General features: G+C 24.8%; 5 protein-coding genes across 5 annotated transcripts; 3 read left to right on the top strand and 2 right to left on the bottom strand.

The window, feature by feature from the left end:
* Positions 1-32: 32 nt before the first annotated feature.
* Positions 33-4216, top strand: abcG2 (ABC transporter G family protein; the record flags this gene model as incomplete). Its single annotated transcript, XM_638411.1, has 3 exons — positions 33-462; positions 554-828; positions 935-4216. 3 exons carry the CDS (start codon positions 33-35, stop codon positions 4214-4216), a joined length of 3987 nt encoding a protein of 1328 aa, XP_643503.1.
* Positions 4217-5228: 1012 nt separating this feature from the next.
* Positions 5229-9932, top strand: abcG18 (ABC transporter G family protein; the record flags this gene model as incomplete). The annotated part of the gene is made up of 3 exons (XM_638410.1): positions 5229-5700; positions 5840-6111; positions 6246-9932. The coding sequence occupies 3 exons, from the start codon at positions 5229-5231 to the stop codon at positions 9930-9932; spliced, it is 4431 nt and encodes a 1476-aa protein (XP_643502.1).
* Positions 9933-10310: 378 nt separating this feature from the next.
* On the bottom strand, positions 10311-10604 carry DDB_G0275545 (hypothetical protein; the record flags this gene model as incomplete). Its single annotated transcript, XM_638409.1, has 1 exon — positions 10311-10604. One exon carries the CDS (start codon positions 10602-10604, stop codon positions 10311-10313), a length of 294 nt encoding a protein of 97 aa, XP_643501.1.
* Positions 10605-11675: 1071 nt separating this feature from the next.
* DDB_G0275861 (hypothetical protein) lies at positions 11676-19769 on the top strand (the record flags this gene model as incomplete). Its single annotated transcript, XM_638408.1, has 4 exons — positions 11676-11681; positions 11786-19055; positions 19413-19540; positions 19623-19769. The coding sequence occupies 4 exons, from the start codon at positions 11676-11678 to the stop codon at positions 19767-19769; spliced, it is 7551 nt and encodes a 2516-aa protein (XP_643500.1).
* A 206-nt stretch (positions 19770-19975) lies between these two features.
* On the bottom strand, positions 19976-23689 carry gefN (Ras guanine nucleotide exchange factor; the record flags this gene model as incomplete). Its single annotated transcript, XM_638407.1, has 4 exons — positions 19976-20491; positions 20590-21106; positions 21220-23301; positions 23388-23689. The coding sequence occupies 4 exons, from the start codon at positions 23687-23689 to the stop codon at positions 19976-19978; spliced, it is 3417 nt and encodes a 1138-aa protein (XP_643499.1).
* Between the last annotated feature and the right edge of the window lie 1311 nt (positions 23690-25000).

The raw sequence follows: 25000 nt of genomic DNA, 5'->3' as shown, positions 1-25000 counted from the left end.
AAAAAAATATAAACATATATATAATTTAAAAAATGGCTCCACCAGAAATTGGTAATGATGAAATCCCATTACAAGAATTTGGACAAAAATCATTTGCAGCTGATAATACAATTGGCGGAATGCAAAGTATTTCATATGATAATTCGGGTGCTCCAATGGGTTTATATAAAGAAAAGAAAGGAATGTATGTCACCGCTAGAAATTTAAGTATGTCTATTGGTACTGAAAAGAAAGGTGATAAAAGAAATATTTTATCAGATTTAAATTTTTTCCTTAAACCAGGTTCAATGGTTTTAATTTTGGGTTCTCCAGGTTGTGGTAAAACCTCAGTTATGAAAGCATTGGCCAATCAATTACATTCTGAAACTGTATCTGGTAGTTTATTATTTAATGGTAAAGCTGCTAATAAAAGTACTCATCATAGAGATGTTGCATATGTTGTACAAGGTGATCATCATATGGGTAAGTAAAATAATAATTATAATAATAATAATAATAATAAAAATAAATTAAAAATTCTAATTTTTTTTTTATTTTTTTTTTATTATAATAGCTCCATTCACAGTTAGAGAAACATTTAAATTTTCAGCCGATCTTCAAATGAGTGAAGGTACATCTGAAGAAGAAAAGAACGCAAGAGTTGATTATATTTTAAAGACTTTGGATCTTACTAGACAACAAGATACAGTTGTTGGTAATGAATTTTTAAGAGGTGTATCGGGTGGTCAAAAGAAAAGAGTTACAATTGGTGTTGAAATGGTTAAAGATGCTGGTTTATTTTTAATGGATGAACCATCAACTGGTTTAGATTCAACTACTACTTTAGAAGTAAGTAAAAAAAAAAAAAAAAAAAAAAAAAAATAATAGTTTTTAAAATTTAGTATTAATATTTTTTTATTTTATTTTTATTTTTTTTTTTTTATTAAAAAAAAAGTTAATGAAACATTTTAGAGAATTATCAAATGTAAATCAAGTTTCAAGTTTGGTAGCATTATTACAACCAGGTGTTGAAGTTACAAAATTATTTGATTTCTTAATGATTATGAATGCTGGTCATATGGTTTATTTTGGACCAATGTCAGATGCAATTTCATATTTTGAAGGATTAGGATTTAAATTACCAAAACATCATAATCCAGCAGAATTTTTCCAAGAGATTGTTGATGAACCAGAATTATATTTTGAAGGTGAAGGTGAACCACCACTTAGAGGTGCCGAAGAATTTGCAAATGCATACAAGAATAGCGCAATGTTCCAAAGTATTGTAAATGATTTAGATAACACTCAACCAGATTTAACATTTTGTAAAGATAGTTCACATCTTCCAAAATATCCAACACCTTTATCCTATCAAATTCGTTTAGCAAGTATTAGAGCATTTAAAATGTTAATTTCAAGTCAAGTTGCCGTTAGAATGAGAATTATAAAATCGATTGTAATGGGTTTAATTTTGGGTTCACTCTTTTATGGTTTAGATTTGAATCAGACCGATGGTAATAATAGATCGGGTTTGATTTTCTTTTCATTGTTGTTTATTGTTTTCTCGGGTATGGGTGCCATTGCAATTCTTTTCGAACAAAGAGAGGTGTTTTACATACAAAAAGATGGTAAATACTACAAGACATTTGCATTCTTTTTATCATTAATCTTTTCTGAAATTCCAATTGCACTCTTAGAGACTGTGGTATTTTGTGTTTTGGTTTATTGGATGTGTGGTCTACAAGCGAATGCAGAGAAATTCATTTACTTTTTATTAATGAATTTCGTTGGTGATTTGGCTTTCCAATCTTTCTTTAAAATGGTTTCAGCTTTTGCTCCAAATGCAACCTTGGCTTCAGTTATTGCACCAGCTGCATTGGCTCCATTCATTTTGTTCTCTGGTTTTATGGCACCAAAAAGAAGTATTGGTGGTTGGTGGATTTGGATTTATTGGATCTCACCAATTAAATATGCTTTTGAAGGTCTCATGTCAAATGAACATCATGGTTTAATTTATAGCTGTGATGATAGTGAAACAATCCCACCACGTAATACTCCAAACTTTGAATTACCATATCCAAGAGGTTCTGGAAATTCTTCAATTTGTCAAATTACTAGAGGTGATCAATTCCTTGATCAATTAGGTATGCCACAAAATAATTGGTTCAAATGGATCGATTTGTTAATTGTTTTTGCATTTGGTGCACTTTTCTCTTTTGGTATGTACTTCTTCCTCAAGAATGTTCATGTCGATCATAGAGCATCTGATCCAAAGAATGATAAACGTTCTAAAAAAGCCTCAAAGAGATCAAAGAAAATCAAGGATTCCAAAGTTGATATCAAAGAAAATCGTATGGTAAAAGCTCAAAAAGAAATTCCAATTGGTTGTTATATGCAATGGAAAGATTTGGTTTATGAAGTTGATGTAAAGAAAGATGGTAAAAATCAACGTTTAAGATTATTGAATGAAATTAATGGTTATGTTAAACCGGGTATGTTACTTGCTTTAATGGGTCCATCAGGTGCTGGTAAATCAACATTATTAGATGTTTTAGCTAATAGAAAAACAGGTGGTCATACTAAAGGTCAAATTTTAATCAATGGTCAAGAAAGAACTAAATATTTTACTCGTCTCTCTGCATACGTTGAACAATTTGATGTTCTTCCACCAACTCAAACTGTTAAAGAAGCAATTTTATTCTCTGCTAAAACTAGATTACCAAGTGATATGCCAAATGAAGAGAAAATTAAATTTGTTGAAAACATTATTGAAACTTTAAATTTATTAAAGATTCAAAATAAACAAATTGGTCATGGTGAAGAAGGTCTTTCATTATCACAACGTAAACGTGTTAACATTGGTGTTGAATTAGCATCAGATCCACAATTGCTCTTCCTTGATGAACCAACCTCTGGTTTAGATTCATCTGCTGCCTTGAAGGTAATGAATTTAATTAAAAAGATTGCATCAAGTGGTCGTTCAATTATTTGTACAATTCATCAACCATCAACTTCAATTTTCAAACAATTTGATCATCTTTTACTCTTAAAGAGAGGTGGTGAAACTGTTTACTTTGGTCCAACTGGTGATAAGAGTGCTGATTTACTTGGTTATTTTGAAAATCATGGTTTAATTTGTGATCCATTAAAGAATCCAGCCGATTTCATTTTAGATGTAACCGATGATGTCATTGAAACCACACTCGATGGTAAACCACATCAATTCCATCCAGTTCAACAATACAAAGAATCACAATTGAATAGTGATCTTTTGGCCAAAATTGATGCTGGTGTTATGCCAGTTGGTACACCAGTACCAGAATTCCATGGTGTTTATTCCTCATCCTATCAAACTCAATTCGTTGAATTGGGTAAACGTTCTTGGTTAGCACAAGTACGTAGAGTTCAAAATATTCGTACTCGTTTAATGCGTTCACTTTTCTTGGGTGTAGTTTTAGGTACACTTTTCGTTAGAATGGAAGAAACTCAAGAGAATATTTATAATCGTGTCTCAATTCTTTTCTTCAGTCTTATGTTTGGTGGTATGTCTGGTATGTCTTCAATTCCAATCGTTAATATGGAACGTGGTGTTTTCTATCGTGAGCAAGCATCTGGCATGTATTCAATTCCAATTTATCTCTTCACTTTTATCGTTACCGATTTACCATGGGTTTTCCTCTCTGCTATTATTTATACAGTTCCAATGTACTTTATCTCTGGTCTTAGATTAGATCCAAATGGTGCTCCATTCTTTTACCACTCCTTCATCTCATTCACAACTTATTTCAATTTCTCAATGTTGGCAATGGTTTTCGCAACTGTACTTCCAACCGATGAAATTGCTCATGCCTTGGGTGGTGTAGCACTTTCAATCAGTTCTTTGTTCGCTGGTTTTATGATCCCACCAGCTTCAATCGCTAAAGGATGGCATTGGTTCTACCAATTGGATCCAACTACTTATCCATTGGCAATCGTTATGATTAATGAATTCCAAGATTTAGAATTCCATTGTACAAGTAGTGAATCAGTCACTATACCTAATGTTCTTACAGTTAATGGTACTTATATTGATGTTGGCCCAATTTGTCCAATTACAAATGGTAATCAAATTTTACAACGTTATGAAATGAAACCTGAAGATAAATATAAATTCTTGGCTGTTATTTTTGGTTATTCAGTCTTTTTCTTCATTTGTATTTTTATAGCTTTGAAATTTATTAGACATCAAACTAAATAAACAATTATTTATAAATATATATATATGTACGAAAAATTTTTTTAAAAAAAAAAAAAATAATAAAATAAAAAATTAAAAAAATTAAAAAATCTTTTTTATTGTGTGTTTAATATTATCTCATTATAAATAATTTTGTTTCAAATCTGATAATCATTTTTTAAAAAAAAAAAAAAAAAAAAAAAAAATAGTTATTTATTTTTTAAAATTTTATATTTGTTAAAATTTTATATTTGTTTTTTTTAAAGATAAAAAAAATAAAAAAAGAAGGGATTTATTGGTGGTTTGTGTGTTGTCATTATTTTTAAAAGTGGTGTAGGGTGTGTGTGTATGTATGTAATTATCCCAGGTGTGGTTGTTTTTATATTTGTATGGGGTATTATGTATTTGTGGTGTTTTTTTTTATTTTTATTAAATGATAATTACTATTTTAATCCAACAATGGTGTTAGTTTTTCAAGTTTTTAATCTTTATGGTAATAATAATGAGATAATAATGTTGTCTTGTACTCGTTATTATCAAACAATGTATTTGAAACATGAATATTTATCTATAATTAGTGTGGGATTACTACCAAGAATAATCAAATAAAATAAAATCCAACAAATAAAATTTGAAATTATAATTAAATTATTTTTTTTATATTTAGAGGAGTATGAATGTTTTTTAATTTATTACTAATCAAATAATTTTAATTTTTTTTTTTTTTTTTTTTTTTTTTTTATTAAAAATATTTTTAAATAAAAAATAAATAATAAAAATTAAAATTTTATTTATGAAATACTAAATTTAATTAATTGTACCTATATATATTCAAATAATTTTTAAGAAAAAAAATTATATTTATTTATTTTATTAAAAAACTTAGTTCTTTAATTTATATTAAAAAAAAAAAAAAAAAAAATTAACCTTTTTATTTAAAAAAAAAAAAAAAAAAAAAAAAAAAAAAAAAAAAAAAAAAAAAAAAAAAATTATCTTAACATTATTTTTTTTTTTTTTTAAATAATTTTAAAAAATGGAAAATGAAGAAAAAAGAGAATATTTAGCAAAAAGTAGAAGTAATTCAAGGAATTTTTTAAATGATTCAATTGAATCAAAAAATATATTTGGAGTTGATAAGAAATCAGAACCAAATTTAAAACAATCTATTGACGGTGGATTGAATTTCTCAACGACAAGTAGTTATAATCCATCAAATTTACCAAGAACATCTGTATTTGTATCAGCAAGAAATTTATCGTCAACAGTTGGCCATGGTAAAAATGAAAAGAAAATTTTAACAGATTTAAACTTTTTTTTAAAACCTGGATCAATGGTTTTATTATTAGGTTCTCCAGGTTGTGGTAAAACTTCATTAATGAACACATTGGCATTATTAACTTCAAATGAAAAAATAACTGGAAATTTATTATTTAATGGTAAAACTGGTGATCCCAATACTCATCATAGACATGTTAGTTATGTTGTACAAGATGATTTTCATATGGGTAAATACACATATTTCATTTTTTCCAATTTTTTTTTTTTTAATTCAAAATTTTTTTTTTTCAAAATTTTTGAATAAAAAAAAAAAATGAAATATTTTCTAATTTTCTATTTTTATTTTTTTTTCATTTTTATTAAAAGCACCACTCACCGTAAGAGATACTTTTAAATTTTCAGCCGATTGTCAAAGTGGGGATAAATCTGAAAAAGAAAGAATTGAAATTGTTGATAATGTATTGGATTTTTTAGACTTGAAACATGTACAAAATACTGTTGTTGGTGATGAATTTCTACGTGGTATTTCTGGTGGTCAAAAGAAAAGAGTTACCATTGGTGTTGAATTAGTAAAGGAATCAAATTTATTATTAATGGATGAACCAACAAATGGTTTAGATTCTTCAATAAGTTTAGAGGTAAGTTTTTTTTTATTTTTTTTTTTATTCCTTTTTTTTTTAGAGTTTTATATATATTAAACTCTAAAATTTTAAATTAACTTTTATTTTTTTTTTTTTTTTTTTTTTTTTTTTTATTATTAATTATTAAAAAGATGTTAACAAAAATTAAAAATAAAGTTCAACAAGAGAAAATGTCATGTTTAATATCATTATTACAACCTGGATTAGAAATTACAAAATTATTTGATTATTTAATGATTATGAATCAAGGTCAAATGTCATATTTTGGACCAATGAATCAAGCAATTGGATATTTTGAAGGGTTAGGATTTAAATTTCCAAAACATCATAATCCAGCAGAATTTTTTCAAGAGATTGTTGATGAACCAGAATTATATTGTGGTATAGATGATGGTAGTAGTGATGGTGGTAGTGGTGATAGTGGTAGTAGTAGTGGTGGTAGTAATTATAATTATAATTTTAAAAACAAAGCCTCATCAACGATGATGATGATGAATAATAATAATAAAATTATACCACCTTTAAAAGGATCAGATGAATTTGCAATGGCATATAGAAAATCAATAATTTATAAACATATTTTAGAATATATTGATAGTCATATACCAGATGAAGAAGAAAGAAGTAAATTTATAGATTATTCAACAACATTAAAGCCATATTCAACTGGATTTGGTAGACAATTATCATTGAATGTTAAAAGAGGATTTAAACTATTTCTTGGTAACAAAGCATCAATACGTCTTAGACTATTAAAGAATGTTATAATTGGGTTTATTTTGGGTACATTGTATTGGAAATTGGATACAACCCAAGCCGATGGTTCAAATAGGTCAGGCTTATTATTCTTTTCATTGTTAACATTTGTATTTGGTGGATTTGGTTCGATATCTGTATTTTTCGATCAACGTCAAGTATTTTATAGTGAACGTGCATGGAAATATTATAATACAATCACCTACTTTCTAAGTATGATTGTCACTGATTTACCAATGTCAATCGTTGAGGTATTGATATTTTCAAATTTCGTTTATTGGATGACAGGTTTAAATAAGACATGGGATAGATTTATTTACTTTTTCTTAACATGTTTAGTTTGCGATGTTATGTCATTATCAATTATTAGAAGTGTTTGTTCATTCACTAAAACCAAATATGCTGCATCTGCAATTTCACCAGCTGTTGTATCACCATTCATTCTAATGTGTGGCTATATGAAACATTCCAATGAAATACCAGGTTGGTGGATTTGGCTCTATTGGATTTCACCAATTCATTATGGTTTCGAAGGTTTACTATTAAATGAACATAGTGGTTTAGATTATCATTGCTCACCCGATGAATTAATGCCACCATCATTTTTACCAACTTTTAATACCTCCTATCCGGTAGGGTTTGAAGGTAATCAAGTTTGTCCAATTACAAAAGGTGAACAAATTTTAGATTCAATTGGTTTTCATACTGAATTCTATTATAGATGGGTTGATTTAGCAATTATTTCAGCTTTCACTCTATTATTTTGGTTAATTACCTTGGTTTGTATGAAATTTTTAGTATTTAGAGTTTATCGTAAAGATCCAGTTGGTATTAAAAAATCAAAACCAAATAAAACTACAACGCTAATAAAAATGAATAGAAATTCAACCGATAGTACAACAACAAATAATAGTATGAATTATTTTAATAATAAACATAATAAAAAACAAAATGATGATTCAGATTCTGGTGAAGAAATGGAATCAGTTGATGTTGATGTTAAATCAAGTGGTAAAGCAAATTTAAGGAAAGATATTCCAATTGGTTGTTATATGCAATGGAAAGATTTAGTTTATGAAGTTGATGTAAAGAAAGATGGTAAAAATCAACGTTTAAGACTATTGAATGGTATTAATGGTTATGTTAAACCAGGTATGTTGGTTGCATTAATGGGTCCATCAGGTGCTGGTAAATCAACATTATTAGATGTTTTAGCTAATAGAAAAACAGGTGGTCATACTAAAGGTCAAATTTTAATCAATGGTCAAGAAAGAACTAAATATTTCACTCGTACTTCCGCATATGTTGAACAAATGGATATTTTAACACCAGTGTCAACGGTTAGAGAAGTGATTTTATTCTCTGCTAAAAATAGATTACCAAATTCAGTACCAATTCAAGAAAAGGAAGAATTTGTTGATAATATTTTGGAGACTTTAAATTTATTAAAGATTCAACATTCATTAATTGGTGATGTTGAAAGTGGTTTATCACTATCACAACGTAAACGTGTTAATATGGGTATTGAATTAGCATCGGACCCACAATTACTCTTCCTTGATGAACCAACATCTGGTTTGGATTCATCTGCTGCCTTGAAGGTAATGAATTTAATTAAAAAGATTGCATCAAGTGGTCGTTCAGTTATTTGTACAATTCATCAACCATCAACTACAATCTTTAAAAAGTTTGATCATCTTTTACTCTTAAAGAGAGGTGGTGAAACTGTTTACTTTGGTCCAACTGGTACAAATTCAAAAATTGTTTTAAATTATTTTGCAGAAAGAGGTTTAATTTGTGATCCATTCAAAAATCCTGCAGATTTCATTTTGGATGTAACTGAAGATATTATTGAAATTATACAACCACCACAAACCTTACCAACTTCAACTTCTAATGAAAATAATAATAATAATAATAATAATAATAATAATAATAATAATAATAATAATAATAATAATAATAATAATAATAATAATAATAATGGTAATACAAGTGATACTTTAAATAATAATAATAAAAAAAATTTAGAATCATCATTATCATCATCATCAATATCATTTGATCCAGTTGAATCATTTAAAGAATCAAAAGAAAATCAAAAACTATTATCAATTGTTGAGAATAGTATTATGCCAGTTGGTACACCAGTGGCAGTTTATCATGGTAAATATAGTAGTACAATTAAAACTCAATTTATAGAGTTATTGAAAAGGTCATGGAAAGGTGGTATTCGTAGAGTTGATACAATTAGAACTCGTGTTGGTAGATCATTTGTATTGGGTTTGGTTATTGGTACATTGTTTTTACGTTTGGATAAAGAACAAAACGATGTTTTCAATCGTATTTCATTTTTATTCTTTAGTTTAATGTTTGGTGGTATGGCAGGTTTATCAATTATTCCAACCGTTTCAACTGAACGTGGTGTATTCTATCGTGAACAAGCTTCGGGGATGTATAGAGTTTGGATCTATTATCTAACATTTGTATTATCGGATCTACCATTTGTAATCATCACTTCCTACGCCTACGTCATACCAGTTTACTTTTTAACTGGACTTTCATTATCAAATCATGGTTGGGATTTCTTTTACCATTCATTCATTTCAGTCATGCTTTATTTAAATTTCGGTTTAACATCTATTGCATTTGCAACATCATTACCAGTTGAAGAAATGGCTTTCCTATTGAATGGTGTTCTCTTATCGGTGACATCTCTTTTCGCTGGTTTTATGATCCCCCCACCATCGATGCCAGCCGCTTGGAAATGGGCTTTCTATTTGGATTTCATCTCTTATCCATTGAAAGCTTTCCTCATTACTGAATTCAAAGATATGGAATTCGTTTGTACCGATAATAAAGGTGCAATTCCAATACCAATTCCATCTCAAAATACTACTAAATTCTTTTGTCCGATCACTCATGGTACTCAAGTATTAGATAGAATTGATTATAAAATATCTTTCCAATATTGGGATATCTTAATTATGGCCTCATTCACTTTTGCACTTTTAGTTGGTGGTTATTTATCATTAAAATTTATTAGATATCAAAATAAATAAGTAATTAAATTTAAATAAATAAATAAATAATTATTTAAAAAAATAATAATAATATTTAAATAATAATAATATTTAAATAATAATAATAATAAAAATATCATTGAATAAAATAATTATTTGAATTTAAAAATCTAAACTTCTTTATTTTTTTTTTAATAATTTTTTATTTTATTATTAAATCGATTTTACTTTGAGTCCTGTTCTAAGTTTCTACCACTACAATTATTTTAAAAAAAAAAAAAAAAAAAAATGGTAAGTAAAATAATTAATATCAAGGTGTTTAAAAAAAAAAAAAAAAAGTGTAGATTGTGGTAAAGATTTGTTTTTGTTTTTTTTTTTTTTTTTTTTTTTTTTTTTATAAAGAAAAAAAGACGATAATTACTTTTTGAATAATGGGTCATAAAATTTAATTGGGTATTTTACCATACAATCTTTAAGTTTGTTAAATGAACCTGCACATGATTCAACTGAAGTGCCATTTTTATTACTTTCTTGAAAACATAAGTATGACTTTACCAATTCATCACCACAATATTGTGAGTTTGCCATCCTTCTAATACAAGGTGGACAATCTGCATCACCAAATTGGTCAATTGGTTTAACCTCTGAGGCAGTTACCCATATTTTTAAATCTTTTTCATTTTTAAATTGTTCAATTGATACACTTGACATTTTCTTTCTTTTTTTTTTTTTTTTGGTTACTTTTGATAATTATTTTTCTTATTTATTAATTATTAAAATATGGTAAAATTGTATTTATTTATTTATTTATTTATTTATACAATTTCTTTTTTTTTTCCGTAAATGTTAATTTTTATTTTTAGTTTTTTTTGATTTTTTAAAAATTAATAGAATTTTGATTTTAAATCTAAACCTTTTATTCTATCTGTTCTTCTTTTTTTTTTTTTTGTAATATTATTATTATTATAATATGTTTGTTCACTTCGCGCTACAACCTTTTTTGAATTAATTGTCGAGATTAAAAAAGCTTGAAGAAAAAAAAAAAAAAAATTGGCAAATTACCATTTTTTTTTTTTTTATTTTTTTTCAAAAATTAAAAAATTTATTTTTTTTTTATTTTTTTTTTATTTGCAATAACAAAAATTTGTTTGCTGTCAAAATTTGATATTGGGGATTTGTTGTGGTGAAAAAAAAAAAAAAAAAAAAAAAAAAAATTTTATTTAAAGAGATATTTCTAAATTTTAAATTAGTTTTTTTTTATTTTTTATTTTATTTTTATTTTTATTTTTTATTTTTATTTTTTTTTTCCAATCCAAAGGACTGTTAGATTTAAACCTATTTATTATTTTTATTATTTTTATCTTTAATTTTTTTATTTTAATCAATTAAAAAAAAAAAAAAAAAAAAAAAAAAAAAGAGGAAAAAAAATAAAAAAAAAATTTGAAATTAATTAAAAAATATATCAAAAAAAACAGTTTTTTCAATCACCCAAAACAACTTTTCTTTTTTTTTTTTTTTTTTTTTTTTTTTTTTTTTTTAATTTTTAAAATAATTTTTGTTGTACTATAATTATAGGAATTTAAAAAAACCTATAGATAATTAATTAATAATAGAAACCTTTTTTTTTTTTTTTTTTCTTTCTTTCTTTGAAAAGTGAGATTTAAAAAAAATAAAACATAAACAAAACTAAAATCTTTAAAAAAAAAATAAAAAACTTCAGATATTAATACCAACATAATAATTAATAATAACAATACACACCAATGACAATGATTTTATAATATGAATGTATGTTTTCTTTTATACCTAAAACCTTATATTTCTAATTAATATATATAATTAATTTCCATTTTTTTTTTTTAATTTTTTAATTTTTTTTTTTTTTTATAAAGTCTAAAAAAAATTCCAAACCTTCTGAAAAACAGCATCAACTTTTTAATAATAATAATAATAATAATAATAATAATAATAATAATAATAATAATAATAATAATAATAATAATAATAATAATAATAATAATAATAATAATAATAATAATAATAATAATACTAATGATACAGTATTCGACCAAACCATCGATTTTTCAGAGACAAAAATGAAGGCAATGGTAAATGAAGTATTAAAGAGTAATTCACCACCAACATCATCTTCTGCATCATCAGCATCATCTATTTCATCATCTAGTTCTATCACTACAACAATGACAAATTCGACAACAGCAGCAGCAACACCATCATCTACAGCATTAAAGAAGACGGCACCAGTTATACCAAATCTATCATTCCCAATCATAACTTTTGATACACCTAAAACACCAAGAATGAGTGGTGGTAGTAGTAATAATAGTAGTAATAATAGTAGTAATAATGGTTCACCCTTATCACCAACAACTCCAAAATCACCTTCAATATCATGTTTACCTCATCATCTAATTCACCATCAACAACAACAACCTCCCCAACCACAACAATATATACCATTATCCCCAAGAGGTTCAATACTTAGGTCTAATTCTCAACAACATCAACACCAACACCAACAACAACAACAACAACAACATCAACAACAACAACAACAACAACAACAACAACAACAACAACAACAACAACAACAACAACAACAACAACAACAACAACAACAACAACAACAACAACAACAACAACAACAACAACAACAACAGCAGCAACAACACCAACATCAACAACAGCATTTCCATTCCCATTACCAACAAAATCATACTCAACTATTAACACCACAATCACTTTCACTTTTAAATTTTGACAGCGACGAAGGAGATAATAATAATTTTAATAACAATAGTAATAATAATAATAATAATAATAATAATAATAATAATAATAATAATAATAATAATAGAAATGATGATAACTTAAGAGTAATTGAAGAGTTGGATGAGGATGACGATGATTATTTATCAAGTGACAGCTATGATTCATCTAGACCATCATCATCAGTTGACTTGAATCAAACTAAGATGTTTACAACAGCTGATATAATTTCATCAATACCATTATCTTCATCCTCATTCTCTTCAACTACTACTTTTGAAAGTAATAGTAACATTAATAGTAGTAATAGTAAAATAAAACTACCAACTATAAATTTATCTCAAATGAATAATATTAATCAAAATAATAATAATAACTCTAATAATAATAATAGTAATAGTAATAGTAATACTAATAATGGAAATAACACACAACCAAAGAAATTTACTTTTAGTTTACCTTTATCAATGTTAAATAATAATAATAATGTTAACAATGGAAATAATAGTAATAATAGTAATAATAATAACAATAGTATTAGCGGTAATAATAATAATAATAATAATAATAATAATAATAATAATAATAATAATAATAATAATAATAATAATAATAATAATAATAATAATAATAATAATAATAATAATAATAATAATAATAATAATAATAATAATAATAATAATAATAATAATAATAATAATAATAATAATAATAATAATAATAATAATAATAATAATAATAATAATAATAATAATAATAATAATAATAATAATGGAACGTCATCTTCATCATCGGCAACGGCAGCATCAGCATCAGGAATTTTGTTATCACCAAGATTGATGTCACCTAGACTTACAACAGTAATACAAGCCCCAGCAAGTACAGCATCAAATCCTTTAACAGTTATGTCACCAAGAAGACAATCAATGGCGAATATAAATTCTTTGGCACCCGGTTGGTCAAGTAAAAGTTTAGAATTTCTTCATAGCGATATGAAAAAAAGTAAGAAATCAAAATCTGATAGTCAACAAGAAAGAGATGACACCGTTCAATTGGGTAGTATTATTGAATTCGATGTTAATAATAATAATAATAATAATAATAATAATAATAATAATAATAATAATAATAATAATAATAATAATAATAATAATAATAATAATAATAATAATAATAATAATAATAATAATAATAATAATAATAATAATAATAATAATAATAATAATAATAATAATAGTAATAATAGTAGTAGTAATAATAATATTAATAATAATAATATTAATAACAATTATAATAGTAATTATAATAAAAGTATTAATAATAATAGTATTAATAATAATAATAATAATAATAATAATAATAATAATAGTAGTATTAATAATAATGGTATAAATAATGGTAGTAATTATAATAGTAATAATAATAGCAACAATATAAACAATCAAATATACCAACAGCAACAACAGCAACAATTCAAACAACAACAACAAATACAGGATCAAGTATATAAACAACAAGATGAATCAATAACCCCAAGAGAGTTGAGCAGAAGAAATAGCAGTAGTGGCCTTATTTTAAATTCACCCAGCCGAAATAACAATATCAATAACATTAACAACAATAACGGTAGTACCAAGAAAGGGACCACTAAGTTACCAACATTAAAATTACAAAATATCAACAATAGTTATAACAATAATAATAACAACATTAATAATAATAACAACATTAATAATATTAATAATAACAACATTAATAATAATAATAATAATAATAATAATAATAACAACATTAATAACCAAAGTGTACCATTAATCCCAAATACGGTCAATAATATTCCAAATGCACCACCACCACCAGTTTATGAACCTGTTGACAAACAATATAAGACCATCAAGCATCCATTAACTAGGGTTTCCTCTGAACCTTCTATTAGATTTAATGGAATGCCAATACAGCAACTACAACTACAACAGTTACAACAACCGCAAATACAACAACAACAACAACAACAACCGCAAATACAACAACAACAACAACAACAACAACAACCGCAACAACAGCAACAACAACAACAACAGCAACCACAAATACAACAACAACAACAACAACCTAATGTAAATTTAAACAACAATGGAAAACCATATATTCCTAAGGTACAATTAAATACTTTAAAAACGCAAGACCCAGACAAACCTCTATTTTCACCAAGATTACAAAGTCAGATGTCACCTCATCCTAGTAATATGTACAATAATAATAATAATAATAATAATAATAATAATAATAATAATAATAATAATAATAATAATAATAATAATAATAATAATAATAATAATAATAATAATAATAATAATAATAATAATAATAATAGTAATAATTATAATAGTAATAATAATTATAATAATAATAGCAATAATAGCTATAGCTATAATAATAATAATACTACTAATAATAATAGCAGTATTAATATAAATAATAACAATAATAGCAATAATAATTTTAACTATAATAATAATAATAATAATAATAATAATAATAATAATAATAATAATAATAATAATAATAACTACAACCATAGCAATGGAGGCAATAATAGTAATAGTTCATTAAATGAACAATCACTCGATCAAAGTTTCACATCACCAATGATTTTTGAGATTGCGAATAAATTAAAAGCAATGGATCCATCTAAAAAGAAATTAATTATGGATTTATTATCTTCTGATGATTCATCTACAACAATTTATCAACATTTAATGCAACAACAACAACAGCAGCAACAACAGCATAATCAATATGATGATGGAAATGACAATAATAATAGCAATAGTAATAGCAATAATAATAATAATAATAATAGTAACAATAATGGTAATAATAATAAACCAGTAAAGAAAATATCACCATATAATACACCTCATTCATCACCAATGATGTCACCATCACCATCACCAAGAATTGATTTACGTGATTTTAATTTGGATTATTCAAATATTGAAAAGAAAAGACCCTCTTCAATTAGAAAAAAGATTGAAACGCAACAACATCACCAACAACAAACCAATCTACAACCTCAACAAATCCTATTACAACCACCACCACCATCACCATCATTGACTCCAAGAAGTATATCAACACCAATCTTATCCTCACAAATTAATGTAAATAATGTTCAATCGTCTACATCCAATAGACCAAAATTCTCTTTAAATTTTGATCAATTGGGTAACAATAATAATAATGTAAATACACCATTACATACTGGTGCATCATCTGCTCGTTTATCTTCAAATAACAATAACAATAATAGAAAAATACCAACTGGTGGTTATCCTAATAATACAACTTCTCCTGCCTCTGTTTTAGTTTCACCAAGAAGATTTTCAATTTCACCACCAACCATCAATAATAATAATAATAATATTAATAATAATAATAATAATAATAATAATAATAATAATAATAATAATAATAATAATAATAATAATAATAATAATAGTCACTCGATAAACCAAGAAACTGATAATAATTCACAACAATACATTGAAAGACCATCACCATCACCATCACCATCACCATCACCATCGCCATCACCATCACCATCACCAAATTTACATTTACACACATTCGATTTACAGCATGTTATAAATTCAACAGAGAAATTGAAATTAACATCAAATAATAACAACAATAGTAATAATAATAATAAACAACCATCAACACCAATTATTGAAACGCAATCATTTGGAGCACCATTATTAACATTAAATCCAACTGGTAGAGTTATTACAATTAATATTTATAGTACATGGGGTGATCAACATTATGTTGGATTATCAGGTATTGATATTTTTGATTCAAATGGTTCCTATGTGAAATTAAAGGATCCAAAATCTCAAATTAAAGCATTTCCAAGTGATTTAAATGATATTAATAATAATAATAATAATAATAACAATAATAATAATAATAATGTTAATGGACATTCTAATAGAAATCATTATCAACATAGTAATGATCCAAGAACAATCGATAAAATTATGGATGGACATCCAAGAACTTGTGATGATAATCATCTTTGGTTAGCACCTTTTACAGCTGGTCAAGTGAATACAATCACCATTACATTGGATTCGAAAATTACACTTTCATTAATTAGAATTTGGAATTATAATAAATCTAGAATTCATTCATCAAGAGGTGCAAAAGATATTGAAATCAAAATTGATAATAGTTATGTTATCTTTAGAGGTTCAATTAAAAAGTCACCTGGTATCTTACAAGGTTGTGAACAATATTGTGAATATATAGTTTTTACAAATAAAGAGGAAATATTTAATAGAATTGAAGAGAATGATCCATTTTCACCTTCTTTCATTCATGATGAAAATAATAGTAATAATAATAATAATAATAATAATAATAATAATAATAATAATAATAATAATAATAATAATAATAATCAACCTTCCTTAAAAAATGATTATTTCAATTCAAATCATCATTTACAATCATCAACACAACATAATAATTATCAACATCATCAATTTAGTTTACAAGATGATTTGGATCAGTATGATATTCAAGATAACACTACTACTACTACCAATAATCAAACTCAAGATAATTTAGAAGAATTAAATAAAAAAAATAATAATGAAGAAGAAGATGATGATGATGATGAAGATGATGATGAAGACGAAGATGAAGATGACGAAGAAGAAGATGTAAAATTTTATCAAGAAGCTAGAAATAATAGCAGTTATAGTAGTGGTAATAATAATAATAATAGTAATAATAATAATAATAATATTAATAGTATTAATAATAATAATATAATTAATCATTATAATGAAAAAATAATTGGAGAATATAGAACACCACCAATTTCACCAGTTAAAACTAATTATGGTTATTTGGAAACACTTAGAACACCATCATCACCAAAATTATCATTGTCAAAACCACCATCATCTTCGTCCACAACTTCAATGTCATCATTAACAACAACAGCAACCACAACAACTCAATCAATGATTATTAGTGGTGAATCATCATCATCACCATTAAGTGAAAATGATTATTTCTTTCAAACTAATCATTATCCAAAAGGTAGAAAATTGAAATTCTTATTTTTATCAACATGGGGCGATAGATTCTATATGGGATTAACATCGATTATGGTATTTGATAATGAATATAAACAAATACCAATTCAAGCTTCAAATATTACCGCTCAGCCAAAAGATATCAATGATGTACCTGGTCATAGTGGCGATTATAGAACTTTAGATAAATTAATTGATGGTCATAATGTAACTACAAATGATAAACATATGTGGTTAATTCCATTCTCTCCCTCAAAAGAACATGTTCTTACGATTGATTTAGGTAACGTTTTTTCAATATCTTGTATTCGTATTTGGAACTATAATAAAAGTTTGGATGATGCTTCAAGAGGTGCTAAAAAAGTTAATATATTTTTAGATGGTCAATCATTATCACCACCACCAGCAGCAGCAGCATCATCATCATCATCATCATCATCACCTCTTAATAATATTCAAAATAATAATCAAAATAATTATGGATTTATTTTTAGAAAAGCACCAGGTAATAGTACATTTGATTTTGGTCAAACAATTTCATTTTTTAATTGGGACAAACTTAATAATAATAATAATAATAATATAAATAATAATAATAATCCACCTTCCTCATGTAGTAGTGGTACAGATCAAAATAAAATATCACAATATTCAAGTGGATTTGTATTAAAGTTAGTAATAATTTCAAATTATGGTGATAGAAATTTCGTTGGTTTACATGCGATTGAAATTTATGATCAAAATGATACAATTATTAAACCAAATAAAAGTAGTGTTCTATCTAATGATGTAAAGAATTCTTACAAATTGATTGGTAATAATTTAAGTTTTCAAGAGAGTGAAGGATTTTTAATTCCTTATTTTTCAGTTAGTTTTGGAAATAGTAATAATAATAATGGTATGTCACCACTTTACCACCAACAACAACAACAACAATATCAATTGGGTGGTAATAGTGTATCTTATAATTCACGTGGTCTTGAAATACCATCATTTTCAAAAGAAAGTAATGTCATTTACTTTTATTTCGACTCACCAATAACTGTTGGTAAAATTAAAATCTGGAATTATTTTAAAAATATATCACAAGCCATAAAAGAATATTCAATCTATTTAGATGACCTTTTAATTAATCAAGGTACACTTCAAAAACCAACAATTGAAAATCAAAATCAAAATTTTATTAACCCTCAAAATATTTCTTTAACATTTGAAGAAAGTTGCATTGCTTTAGCAAAAGATCATCCAAACCCGACAGTAAGTAAATAATTTTTGGGAAAAAAAAAAAAAAAAAATTGAAATAATAATTAATAATTAATTAATTTTTAATTTTTTAGTTTAATATTTGATTTTTCAAGTGGTTGTTCCTAGTGAATTATAAGGAATAAATAATATGGATGATTTAACACAAAGAAAAAAAGAAAAAAAAAAATTAATTTTTTTTTTTTTATTTTTTTTTTATTTTCTTATACGCCGATCTGTAGAACACAAATATGTATGGTAAACATGGAAAAATTATTATTATTGTTTTTTTTTTTTTTTTTTTTTTAATAATATGTGAAAAAAAATTTTTAATTATTTGAATGAACAATTAAAATTAAAAAATAAATAAAAAAAGAAAATATTTTAATTTTCTTTTTTTATTTAATATATTTTTTATTTTTTTATTTTTTATTTTTTTCATATATATTTAATTTTGATTGTATTTTGGTAAATATGAATTCATTGTATAGAACTAAAGAAATAGTAAGTAATAATTTTATGATATTAAAATTTTTTTTTTTTTATGATATACTAAGATTTTTTTTTTTTTTTTAAAAAAAAAAAGACTAGATATACTTTGGTTAGTACAAGCGATAAAGATGATATCATATTCAATAATTTTGAAAATAATATTGGCAGAGATGAATTAAAAAAAAGTAAGGAAGATGTAAAATTTAAAGTTTATACAGAAATGGCTAGTTATTTAAAATAAAAAAATATATGTTTGATAAAATAAAAAAAAATAATTAAAATGTATCCATTGTAGAATAAATAAATAAATAAATAAATAAATAACCATATAAATAAATAAATAAATAAATAAATAAATAAATAAAGATAGATTTAATTTTTTTAAAGTTTTTATTATTATTTATTTTTTAATTTATTTTTAATAATCATTAAATAATTTAAAATTATTTATTTATCTTTTTTTTTAAAAATTGAACCAAATTTAGTTGTTTCTGTAATATAAGAATCACCTTTTTCTTCAATCTTTGAAGCTTCAGAATATAATTGTTTCTCTGTAAGAACAAAAGAATCTGTTAAAAACTTTTGTAATACACCAACTGGTGTTAAATTATATTTCTTTTCTTGAGCAACAGTAATTGATCTAATGATTTTCCCCATCATATCATATTTTTGCATATTAATATATTGTTCATTTACAATTGATTTATTACCTGCATGAATTGCTATTGAATGACTAAAGTATGCACCCAAATAAGGAATGAAAGGAGCTTCAACTGAGTCCATAATCTTTCTAAGTCTTGCAACATTTGTTGGTAAAATTAATTCTTTTAACTCTTGAATTGGTGCATTTGCTTTTGTATTTCTAATGAAACCCCATGTTTGTTTTAATTTCTCAATTGATGGTTTACTCATTGCTGCTATAATTGCAATTGCACTATTAAAGTTTTTTAAATACCAACAATTCTAAAATTTTTTAAAAATTAAAATAACATATGTTAATAATTATATTATTAATAAACTATTGGTATGGTATCAATTAAATTTTAAAATAAAATATTTACCAATGCAATATTAACAAATTTAAATATTGTTTCAATTCTTTTTTCAATTGTTAAACTTAAAACTATTTCAGTTGAAACCCAAAGTACTAAATAATTAAATCTATCAGTAACTTTAACTATTGAAGGTGAATTTGTTTGATGAACTGCATAATCTAACATTTGTTGCTTTGTAATTTGAGTTAATAATTCATGATCTAGTATTGTTAATTGTCTAGCAATTTCGTGAGGTCTTAAATCCATTAAATTTATATCAACACAATTTGGTAATTGAATAAAATCTGGAATTGGTGCTGGTTGTTCAAATGTTTCTTCCTCTTCTGTGATATAAGTTCCATCTCTTTTCATATTTATAATATTTAATAATAAATTTAATGATGTTCTTAATGCAAATGATCCTGTTACTAATTTTTCAATTTGTTCTGAACAATCATTTAAAAATTTTAATAATAATTCAATATGTTCTTCTTTAAAATCTGACCAACAAACTTCAACCCATTTTTGTGAAAATGTTATAACCCTATTATAAAAAAAAAGAATAATCGTTTAAAAATATTATAATTATTGTTATTAATATTGTTAATATTGGTAGTAATTTATAAAAATAGAAAAAAAAGAATTTTTATACATTACTTTTGTTTTACAATATGATTTTTACCATTTAAAAATCTTGATTCCAAATGTTCGATTACTAATGGAATTGATGTGAATAAAAGATAAGTATCAAAGAAAATACCATTTAATTCATTACTTTGACCTTTTTCATGAGTTAATAAAGAGGTTAACATTTTTAAAGTAATATTCTTAACCTTTGGCACGCCATCTTCTGATGTAAATTCAATTTCTTGATTAATGATTGGACTTTGCATTAAATCTCTAATGAAATCATCACCCTCCAAATAAATATTATTAACACTACCACTATTTCCAATTGGTGAACCCTGAACTGCTGATAATGGTGCAACTGGTGTGATTGAACCAGATTGTGATAATGATGATCCACCTCCTTGAGAATTACCACCACTGAAAACATCAGACATTGATGGTGAACTCATTAATGTTGCTGATAAAACCGATTGGTTTTGGAATGAACCAGAAGTTGGTGTACCACTATATTGTGGTGAATTTGATTGTTGTAATAAATTCATTGATGACGATGACAAAGGTGAATTTGACATCATTAAATTATTGGAAGAATTTGAATTAACAGTTGTAGCTAATCTCTTTGAACTCTTAAATCTTATTTTTGCAGTTTTCAATGCTGATGGTTGATGATGTTTATTTGGGAATAATAAGCCTGCTAATTTCTTTTTTGAATAAAGTGGATTTGAACATCTTTCATCACCATTTATATCTTCAGCAAAATCTAATTTATGTAATTTTTCTAAATTTAAAACATTATTATTATTTGTTGTTGTAGTGGTGGTAGTTGTAGTTGTTTGACTACTATTATTGGTTGTAGTAACACTATTTGAATTTGTATTAATTAAATTTTGAGATTGATTTAATTTAGGTTGATTATTATCTTTTATTGGTGGTGGAGGAGGTGGATGTTGAGGTGGTTGCGATGAAACTGGTAATTGATAGAAAGTTGGAGAACCAACAGTTGATTGATTATCAAATGTATCTAAAAATGAAGATTGATAAGACATTGAATTAACAGTTGGTGTTGATGAAGAATAGTCTTGACTAACATCCATATTTGCATCAGTGGATGATGAGAAAATAGCAGAAATTTCATCGCCCTCAACTGAACCTAATCTTTTAATTGGTGTCATACAGCCTTGTGGTGGACTAATTGGAATATCATCTCTTGAACTATTTCTTCTTTCCAATGTTCTTGGTGAGTCAATACCTGAATAAAGTGGATCTATTTCACCACTAACTCTTTGAATAACTTTTGATATTTGTTGTTGTCCATTATAATTTACAGGTGTATTTGTATCTGAAACATTAGTTTTAATTGTTGATGTTGGGTATGGTGTTGAACTTATTGAAGGTGTATTTGTTGTTGAATTTGATTGACTACTACTTGAATGACCATTAATATGATGAGTTTTATTCTTTATATTTGAACCAATTTGTTTTGCACTTTTAATTAAATTTTGGAATGCTTTTCTAGAACCACCACCACCACCACTATTATTATTATTACCACTACCACCACCACTATTATTATTATTATTATTATTGATAATTGATGGTTGTTTTCCACTAATAGTTTGAGCTCTTGATCTTCCTGCACTTAGAGGTTGGATTGGTTCGTCAGAATCTGAATTTTCACAACCACCTTCACTATTGAAATAAAGAATTTCATCAGATGAACCAGTTGAAACTAATTCTCTACCTGGACTAATATGATCAGCATCCAATGTAAATGATCTTAATCTTCCTCCTGTTGGTTCATTTTTAAAAACTAATTGTGGTATTACTGTTCCATTACTTGTAATTATATTTGAATTACTATTATTATTATTATTATTATTACTAATAATTGATGGTGATTTCTTATTTCCATCATGAATTGGACTCATTAGAATTGGTGTTATATTATTACTTGTATTTATATTAGAACTACTACTATGTAAACCTTTTGTTTTTGGTAATGGTTTTGGTGGTCCTTTCTTTTCATTTTTCAATGCTGCAATTCTTGGTGAAACTGGTTCAGACATTGATAAATTTTCAAATGACCTATTAATTTCATGAATTAATGATCTAAAATTAAAAATTAATTAATGATTATTAATAAAAATATTAGTAAATCTTTTTTTTAAAAAAAAAAAATAACCTAAATAACCTACTCATTACTAGTACTTTGAGAATTAATTATTGGACGTTGAAGTTGATTTTGTTGTTGTTGTTGCTGTTGATAAAGAGGGGTAAAAGTATCTAATTTTAAAGAGGATAATTTTAATAAATAAAAAGTACTTGGTAATTCTGTTAAATAATTCTCTTTTAAATTCAATTTTTGTAAAGTATCCATTGAACCAAAATAAGAAACACCACTACTATTACCTAATTTATTTGATCTAAGATTAACAGATTTCAAATGTAATAACTGAGTGATATCAATATCAATTGTTGTTAATGAATTATATGACATATCTAATCTTTTCAATTTGGTTAAAAATGCAATCTTTGCTGGTATTTCAATTATTGTATTCTTTTTTATGTCCAATCTAAAAATAAATAAAATTTTAATTATTATTTTTATTTTATTATATTAATTATTAATAATTGTTTTTGTATTTTTCTTTCTTTCTTTCCTTTCTTTTGTTTTTTTGTTTTTTTTTATTTATTTATTAAAATATTATCATTACCTTGTTAAGTTAATTAAATCATAAATACAATCAGGAATTGTTGATAATTGACAATTATCTAATGTTATAGTACTTAAATTTGTGAAACAAGTGAAAAACGATCGAACCTTTTGAAAGTTTATATGAATATTTGAACCTAAATAAAGACGCTCAATTGATTTAAATTTTTCATTCTCTTTTGCATTCTCTGGAAACTCTGTGAAATTACTCTTTTCCAAATCTAATGTTGTCATTAAATGTTGTTTCTTTCTATCTAAACGTTTCTTTTCATTTATTGGTGATAATGTTGGTGATCCAACTCCCATTGAAATTGATTGTTGTTGTGGTAATTTTGATGAAGGTCCTCTTGATGACATTGGTCCATTTGGAATTATATGATTTGATATTGAACTATTATTATTATTATTATTATTATTATTATTATTATTATTATTATTATTATTATTATTATTATTATTATTATTATTATTATTATTATTGGCATCTAAATTTATTTGTGGAGGTGGAATACTAGAACAAGAATTTGATAATGATGATATTGATGAAGTTGTTGATGAAGTTGAATTTGATAAAGAAAAACTATTAATACCATTACTAGTATTAATATTATTATTATTATTATTATTTGTGTTGATTATATTATTATTAATATTATTATTAATATTATTATTATTATTATTATTATTATAATTATTATTATTATTATTATTATTATTATTATTATTATTACTTAAATCAAATGGTAATTGACAATATAAATAACAATAAATTTTAGCGGTTGATTCAGAGAAATTATTACTTTCTAATTTTATAGTTTTTAAATTTAATAGTGTTGATAAATTTGGTATTTCAGTTAATATATTATATGATAAATTGATTGATTCCAATGTTAGAATTTGTGAAATGGAAAAAGGTAATTGTGATAAATTATTCTTGTAAAGATTTAAAGTCGTAAGATTTGTCCATTTTGAAATTGTATCTGGTAATGTTGTTAATCTATTCTCTGAACAATCAAAATAAACTAATAATGGTGTTGAAACTATTAAATCATTTGATAACACTTTAATATTATTATTTCTTAGAATTAATCTTGT

Source organism: Dictyostelium discoideum, assembly GCF_000004695.1.
Source record: "Dictyostelium discoideum AX4 chromosome 2 chromosome, whole genome shotgun sequence".
Lineage (NCBI taxonomy): Eukaryota > Evosea > Eumycetozoa > Dictyosteliales > Dictyosteliaceae > Dictyostelium > Dictyostelium discoideum.
This window is presented reverse-complemented; position numbering and strand designations above follow the sequence as displayed.